General features: G+C 41.1%; 1 protein-coding gene across 3 annotated transcripts in view; it reads left to right on the forward strand.

The window, feature by feature from the left end:
* Positions 1 to 6,249, forward strand: part of LOC140279914 (cell adhesion molecule DSCAM-like) — a 79,876-nt gene extending 73,627 nt beyond the window's left edge. Inside the window, exons 25-33 of one of the 3 annotated variants that reach the window (XM_072375138.1) lie at positions 28 to 216; positions 484 to 774; positions 896 to 1,072; positions 1,160 to 1,190; positions 1,303 to 1,418; positions 1,508 to 1,666; positions 1,953 to 2,150; positions 2,295 to 2,597; positions 4,256 to 6,249. In XM_072375138.1, coding sequence (XP_072231239.1) covers positions 28 to 216; positions 484 to 774; positions 896 to 1,072; positions 1,160 to 1,190; positions 1,303 to 1,418; positions 1,508 to 1,666; positions 1,953 to 2,150; positions 2,295 to 2,597; positions 4,256 to 4,635 — 1,844 coding nt within the window. In that variant the 3' untranslated portion in view covers positions 4,636 to 6,249. The remainder of the gene's footprint in view (positions 1 to 27; positions 217 to 483; positions 775 to 895; positions 1,073 to 1,159; positions 1,191 to 1,302; positions 1,419 to 1,507; positions 1,667 to 1,952; positions 2,151 to 2,294; positions 2,598 to 4,255) is intronic. The other 2 variants (XM_072375139.1, XM_072375140.1) reach the window with 2 other exon arrangements.
* The last annotated feature ends 2,269 nt before the right edge of the window (positions 6,250 to 8,518 follow it).

An 8,518-nucleotide genomic window follows, 5' to 3' on the forward strand; every position in this document is an offset into this window, starting at 1 on the left:
GTTGTGTGTCCACTGTGCTGTCACCAGGCTACATTCTGCAGTATTCAGAGGATAACAGCGAGCAGTGGGGTAATTTTGCCATCAGTCCCAGTGAGCGCTCTTATCGGTTGGAAAACCTCAAGTGTGGTACTTGGTACAAGTTCACCCTCACCGCCCAAAATGCAGTGGGTCCTGGACGCATCAGTGAGATCATCGAAGCTAAAACACATGGGAAAGGTAGAACCTAAGTTTTCTTTTGACTTGATGTTCTGTGATTAGGACTGATAACTGAAGTTACTGTCAAACTATCCTCTTGTATTCACAAATCTGTATTGTTTACTTTGTTTTTGAATTTTGAACTTAAGTATTATAACAATTTGCCAAATGGCATGTTTTCCTCAACTTACAGGAAACTTTATTGTGCATTACTCCTCTGTGACAATAACTACTTTTCTGAATGGTGATCGTCAGCTGTATTCATTCGTTCTTACTATGTTTAAACAGAACCGCAGTACTCTAAGGAACAAGAGCTCTTCACCAGCATTAATGCCACTCGGGTCAAGCTTAACCTAAACGGCTGGAATAATGGTGGATGCCCAATCACCTCCTTCACTCTGGAGTATCGGCCTGTAGATTCGCCCACTTGGACCACAGCGCAGCGCACATCTCTTACCAAGAGCTACATCCTGTATGACCTGCAGGAGGCCACCTGGTATGAGCTGCAGATGAAGGTCTACAACAGCGCCGGCTACGCAGAGAAGAGACTCAAGTTTGCAACGCTCAGCTATGACGGCAGTAAGTTCGTACAATAGCAGGAGAACAAATGTTTGGACAAACCTACCAAATCTTTTGTTTTGTGGTTATAAGTCTTAAAGCCCGCTATCTGTCATAACACTATCACATGACCTCTTCACAGGTACCATTGCTCCTTTGGTGAAGGCACCCAATGTGAGTGAGGACATCTCTGGTGGCGGTGAAGGTTTGAAGATGATGGTGACTATTTCCTGTGTATTGGTGGGCATTGTTGTAATCTTCATCGGACTGCTGGTGCTGAGGAGGAGGAGGAGGGAACAGAGGCTCAAGAGGCTGCGAGGTGGGATAAGAGAGAGCTCAGTGATGGTCATGTGGATCCATGTTTGCCTTTATTCTCAAATCTAAAATGTTTCTGTTTGTTTTCCAGATGCAAAGAGTCTGGCTGAGATGCTAATGAGGTACGTGTTCATTTTCACTAACCCAGTAACAGTTATCTAAGTATGTCCAAACAGTTTGAACAAAGTTACTTTTCCAGATATTAAAGTTCACTTTTGTTTTGGTGTTTCTTAGTAAAAACACACGTCCAGCAGAGCCAATCAACAAACAGCAACAGACGCTCCGTATGCACATCGACATCCCCAGAGCCCAGCTTCTCATTGAGGAGAGGGACACCATGGAGACTGTCGGTAAGCAACCCACTAGCACTGTACAGCCATTGTACTAAAGTCACTGCTCAAATGGAGGGGCTGAGTTTGTGCCTGTTACTGTCCCACAGACGACAGATCCACAGTGTTACTCACCGACAACGACTTTGGGGAGACACAGAAACAGAAGTCGTCCACAGTCACCCACACAGTCCATTACCAGTCCCTCTCCCAGGCCACTGGTCCACTGGTAGATGTATCTGATGCCAGACCAGGAACCAGTAAGTCCAGTACGGACTCTTTTTTTTTTTTTCCAACTTTATAACATATAAAAATACCTCTAGTAGTGGTTTTGTTACCCTAGCAGTCTGTCCTCTTGTTTTTTAATTTCTGCTGTATGCTTTGGAAAATGTATAAAGTTTAAAAAACTCCTATTGCTGTAACACTTATCCTACACATTGTATCCAGCCTATAAAATCCATTCCAAGTTGATTAGTATTAAGTTTAGTATTAAGTTTAGTCTCTTCCACCCTTTCAGCTCATATAAACCCCCCGCACTCTCCTACTTATTCTCAGACCCCACTGCCCGCCGCACAGCCAAAGCTGGCCCAGCTGCCCGCAACCGCTACGCCAGCCAGTGGACACTGAACCGCCCCCACCCCCCTGTATCCTCCCACACTCTCAGCACTGACTGGAGGCTGCCCACACCCAGGGTTGCAGGTTCAGTTGACAAGGAGAGTGATAGCTACAGCGTCAGCCCATCTCAGGACACAGGTAAACAACATACGGCGCATTGTAAAACCATGTCTCCAATAACAAATCAGCTGTCTTAACTTTAACTGTAACAAAATTACATCCCACTTATTCTGCTACTAACTCTTGGAACTAATCCTCCCACTAACTCCGCACAATGTCCAGACCGAGCACGGAGCAGTATGGTGTCAACAGAGAGTGCCTCCTCCACCTATGAGGAGCTTGCAAGGGCTTACGAGCACGCCAAGATGGAGGAACAGCTCCGCCACGCCAAATTCACCATCACCGAATGCTTCATCTCTGACACTTCCTCAGAGCAGATGACGGCAGGCACCAACGACTACACCGACAGCCTGACTTCCAGCACACCGTCCGAATCAGGCATCTGCCGCTTCACTGCTTCCCCACCCAAGCCTCAGGATGTCAGCAGGGTCATGAACATGGCCGTGCCCAAGGCCCATAGACCGGGTGAGGCCAGACTGTCCATTGACCACAGCTCTGTCTACCTGAAAGCCACCAAGATCTATTTTCTGCTGTTAATCACTAAACCTTAACTACATGTCTGATATTGACATCCTGTATTAACACTAACAGTGAATCCAAATTAACTGTTACAGAACCTAATTAAGATGATTTCCTCAGTTAATGGCACACTAAGCAGAGTATGTTTAAGAACACAACATATATTGTTGTGTCTTAGGACCCAGTAGAGGTGTGTTTTTGTTAATTTCTCTGCAGAAACACACTCTTCTACTTGTTTTCCCTTGCGTGTCTTCTCATAAAGTTATTTAAGGCAGTTCTTGGGCTGCAGCTTTTGAGCAGTGTGTGTCTAAACAGCACTTCTAATCTAACAACGTAGTCCCATCAAATTGGGTCTGTAGAGGTGTTGACGTGGCCATGAACCCGTTTGTGTGCTTTAATGCTTAATTTTTCCCAATATGCTGCTTTGTTCTGTGACTGGTAGCAGTCTGTCTCTTACGTCCTCTGAACACCTCAACATTTTTGCTGCATTTGAGGCAAGTGGGAACTCTGACTTTCATATCTCTGGTTTGGAAAAGTCAAAGAAAACATTGGAAAAAGTTGGGTTTCCTCATCTGCAATTCTGGAAAGATTTCCAAAAAAAATCTAACTTGCACAGTAAACACAAAAGCTTTTGTTTATTTTGATCTCAAGGATGAAAATTTAGTTATTTTGAGTTCCATCTTCCCACTTATGAGGTGCAGAAGATAGTCTTGGTCTTTAGCGAGGTATATGAAGGCCAAGTTTGAAGTGCTGCAATAAATGCTCAGTATATTTTTAAGTCTTGCACAGAGAAAAATAGAATCTGTCAAATGCAATCTAAACTAAACACATCAGCACTCTCCAATATGTGAGTTGATTATTATTTCACATCAATGACTCTAAATGTGGGAAATGTAGAAACTATGGAATGAAACTACGGCTTCTTTGTTGAAACTAAAATCTGAATTTCATTTCTTGTACCTAAATTTATGATTTAAGACTGAATATTCAGCCTTCTAAAACCAACAAATAAAGTCAGCTTATTATTACTATTGATACTCAAGATACTTGTTAGTTGTCAATAGAGTTTTTACAGGACTGATCTGCACATACTGTAGATCCAAATACTTTTAAAAGACAAATGAGGAAAAATATACATTAAAATTTAGTAAAATTTATAGTTAAAGCAGTGCCTACAGGAGGGAGAACCCGGTTAGTGATGCATTAATATTACCCAGTCTAGCCACATCCCCCACATCTGTTTAACAGTAACATAGCTGAAGAGGAATTCTTGTTGAGTGACAATTAAATCTATACCTATAAACACATAAAATAACCAATTTCAGTTAAATATATTCAATGTTGTCAGGTTTCCTAAAGCATATGCCAAATACAGTCTCATGTTCAAAATGCTCTTTGTGTCTTTTCATCATATGAGATAAGAGATAAGTGTATTGCAACAAATTTTTAAATTACCGTGAGGAGAATAAAAAGGATTATTTTAGCTTGATAACAACATGACAGCTCAAACTAAAAAAGCTACATTTAAAGAGCAGGATTCAGATGATGTTGGTCAGGAATGTGTGCTTTGTTAGACTAATTGTGCGCTGTGTGTTGTCCTACAGGAGGCGAGCTGGTTCACCTTCCTCCATACCTGCGCATGGACTTCCTGTTAAACCGAGGCATGTCCTGCTCGGGCTCATCCAGGGGGACAGCTAGCGGGGAGAGAGCAGCCATGGGTCAGGCCTGCCTTGAGCCCCAGAAAAGTCGCTCACTAAAGCGGCCCTCTCGCATGGCACCCCCAACACCCACAGAGGCCCCTCAGGCCAGCAGGGAACCAGTGGCCCAATGGCAGCCTGGCTCTGCAGCCACGCTCCCCCACAGAGAGGGCACAGAGCTGGCCCAAGCTGCCAAGCTCAGCACCTCCCAGGAGTCCCTGCTGGACTCGAGAGGACATCTCAAACAGAGCAGCAACCCCTACGCAAAGTCCTACACGCTGGTATAACAGCAGGGGCACCTAGGGCGGGACTAGAACTCACTCTAACACTGGACTTAACACTCAAGTGCAGTAAACTGACTTTCACCACGCAGTTCTGTATATACGTGCCTCTCCCCTTCAAGGGTGGGGTCACTTTTACTAATCTCCTTTTATTTATTTTAGAGTTTTCTTTTATCTCTTATTTGTATTTTTTGTTTGTTTCAAGTGAGAAAAAAATTCATTCATCAGAAATGACTCCAGCCGGAGCTTTGCCAAACTAATTGAGTAACAAGGGAGCATTATTTATTCTTAATTCTTTATAATTAATCAAGTGATTATTAATTGTTAGTTGTCAGCTATTAATGATCATTAATTATTGAGTCCCAAATGATCTATTATCACCATTACTATGATGTTTTCATAAGAACCAGGACATCTTTTTTATTTTTGATTTCCTGCAGTGGAAGATGACGATTTGGAGTCATTTTTTCCTATGGAATATCCTTCTGAAACACTGAATGAAACCTTGGAAGAATCTTGGAATGAAAGCAATTGACACCAGTCCAAACTTTTCAGCTGCTCTCAAATTGTTACTTTTTTTGAAGAAAAAAAAAAAAATCTATTTCCTATGGATGCATGGGGACTGACCAATTAAAAGACAATGAGGATTACGATCATGGCTGGACAGTCCAGTCGAGCATTTTGTCACACTATGAAATGATCCAATGTGAAGATTTATTATTCTTATTACTATAAATATATATATAAAAAGAGAAATCACTTTTATTTGTGGATATTACAGGGAAGAATTGATTTGGTTAATAAAGTCCTTAGTCATGTTTGCACATATCTCGTTTTAATTAGGAAATGGAGTCTCTGTTGATCTCTCTGTGTCCCATTCTTGATGGTGCAATATGAAAAAAGATATGAAAAGTATATGAAAACTATTGATCTATACTGTACTGTAATGATGAAAAATAACTATGTTGTGAGTATACTTACAGGGCCGGACACACTCCAGCTTGTGTATTCAGGTGTAGTTTACCACTTCTTGTTTGCCAGGAAGGTAAATGATGTTAGCTAGGACAGGGAGGGTTTAGAGAACTAATGGTTTGCACTTCACAACAGCCTGACTCAAGTGTGTCCATATAGATCCCCCCACTCTCAGTGCACTAGGTAGTCTTCAGGGCTCTCACTCTCCTCAGTAGATTTACTGTTGCTGCATTGCAGTGATGCTCCACGACAGGGAAAAAAAAAAAATGTGAGACAATCCAGCAGAGTCCCCCTTTCAAACCAAACCTATAATGTCTATGGGAAATATCTTTTTAAAAAAAAAATGTGGATATACATACAAAGCTGTTTTTTCTTCTGTCTGCCCTGGCCCATTTCTGTTTCCGTTTCTTTGAGTTAGCTTAAAGGGAGAAGAGTTTGATCCAAAACGCTGTGAGATCATTCTGTCAGTTTCTACGATTAGTTTCTATGATTAACTGTCTTCATTCTGATTATACATTTTAACAAAAAAAAAATTATAAAAATGTCACTTTTTATTTTTAACATGAGTGTTCACCATGGTGGCACTGGAATAAAGAGAAACTAACACAAAGGTTCAAATTTAATTAATAAAATGGCTGTTCCCCAAAGTGTCCCGAGCAGTTTTGAAATGGGTGACTGATAGTGGTGTGGAGATTGTGGGTGAGTGGAGGCTCTGCTCTCTGGATGGTTGGCTCATGAATCTAAGCAGAACAAGACCTTTTTTTGATCTACTTCTCATCATGACAGATGAGACGTCAGCTGTGTCTCAGCAGCTATGATTCCCTAACTATAGTTATCCACACCTGCAGGTGGCAGTGTTGGGTTGCTCAATAATCCAGCTTTTTTCCATCCACTTCCAATCAAAGCTTCATCAGCCTGCAGAGAGGGATTTGCCTCTCGGTGAGGTTCCAACAACTTGACATTTTTCATCGGATACAAGCAAACTAAAGACCTTTAATTCTGATGCAGCTTTTTTCTATTCTATTTTTAAATTTCCTTCCAGTGCCATGTTGAACCCGCTTAAGCAGATGATTTATAACCAACTAAAAAGCTAAAATCTTCGTATGAGGATGAAATTTTTAAACATCACAAATATCAAGCAATTGTTATGTGACAAGTAGCACTGGAAAAGTTCAGCTGCAGCATATGACAAGACGTTTCCACCAACAAAGCCTCAAAAGAACAGAATTGAATGCAATTACAAATGTGCATTCTCCCAGTAGAACTCGAAACAGTTAAAGTGATAGTTTGTGACAGATACTGTGGCGGATAATTGTGGTCAGGTTGGAAATAGAAACAACCATCTCAAACGTTGCCGTCCTGGTATCAACCAATTGTATATCAGTTGGCCAGTTACATTACTTGTTGAGGAAAGTGGGAAAAGCCACACCAGTATTTATTCTCGCCCTTGGCTGTCCCAAAATTGCTTCACCGCTTCATGTTTTCACTTCTTTTGCCAATCTGATTCACACAAGCATGAGCCACCATTTTTCCAATCAAAATTCTCAGAGAACAGCATCTACAACCACTGATTCATCCACTTTCTTCTCGATTAACCTCTGAACAGCACTCTTAATTTGTTGATGGACCAGCTTTGAAAATAGATGTAAATGGTTTATTCTCAGAAAAGAAAAAAAGAATTCAATTGATAAAGTGATAGGATACCGATTGAAACATACCGTTTAATCTTAGAAATGATTGTTATTGGCACATTCTGCAACCTTATGTTGGATTTTTAGGTAAAATACAGAGCACAGGGCTACAAAAATACATTGCATGAAAAATCCGACCTGAACAGAACTGATTATATTTCACTGAGAAGTCTGTTGCTGACTTGTGATCACAGTCAGCAAGACAGTCCAGCTCAGATGATCTGAGGTAACATTGTTTAACAGGTGGTGAGCAGTCTGTGTCAGGGAAATCATCGCCAAGAAGACACTGAAATAGAGACAGTTAAGCCTGAATTAGCTTTTTTTTCCTTTTTAATTTGATGAAGTTGCTGTTGGTCTCGGTAAACTGGGCTTTTAAAAGGTTATCATTGCCCTATTTTAAAAACAAAAACTAGTATACAACCAAATTACCTCCAGGATTTATCTGCATAGGAGAAGATGGTGAAGTTTTAAGTGCTGCAGACTATACAAATCCGTTTGAGTGCATTTTTCATCTAAGCCGTAAAAAAAAACATTCTCATAAAAGTAGGCAGTTACAGGGAAGATAAAACTGTGTAGTTAAGACTCTTAACATAATAGAAGCTTCCTGAACCTGTTGATTAATTGAAAACTTTCCCCCTGCCATCCTGTAGCTTTTGCCTGAGCCCCACATTTCCTGCCTGCTTAACAGTTTCCATGGTCTTATATCACTGGATGGGGGATTTCACAGGAAAGCGTATCACTCAGCATGACAAGTATACCTGCCCTCCATCTCCACAGTAAATCAAGCGTGGTGACAGAGATAACTCGCTGCCACACTTGGCAGTTAATGGTATCGTAAATACGGTTCAGACTGCACTGAATGTTTTGCTACTGATCAGCCAGAGATGCACAAAGATATCCGCCACCATATCTGGGAAATGATTCTGAAAAAGTGAAGCAATAAACAAACATGCACATCCCAGCGCAGAATTGGTGCATATTAGCTTCCTAAAGACACCTGTCATTTATTGAATTTCCCATAAAACTTATCTGGGGAATCATTGCAATAAAGAACAGTGTGCTCTGTTCCTCAGCAGGCAGACATAAAGACATCAAATATTAGACCAACCTGAAAAACGGAATATCAAATGGTGAATCGGTAAAGATAGAATACCTGCATACTGATGACTGACTGGTTAAATATACCAGGTCAGTCCATATCGTTGGTTAACAGGAGTCAGCAGCCT

This window comes from Leuresthes tenuis, unplaced genomic scaffold (assembly GCF_036924035.1).
Source record: "Leuresthes tenuis unplaced genomic scaffold, fLeuTen1.0.hap1 SCAF_21, whole genome shotgun sequence".
NCBI lineage: Eukaryota > Metazoa > Chordata > Actinopteri > Atheriniformes > Atherinopsidae > Leuresthes > Leuresthes tenuis.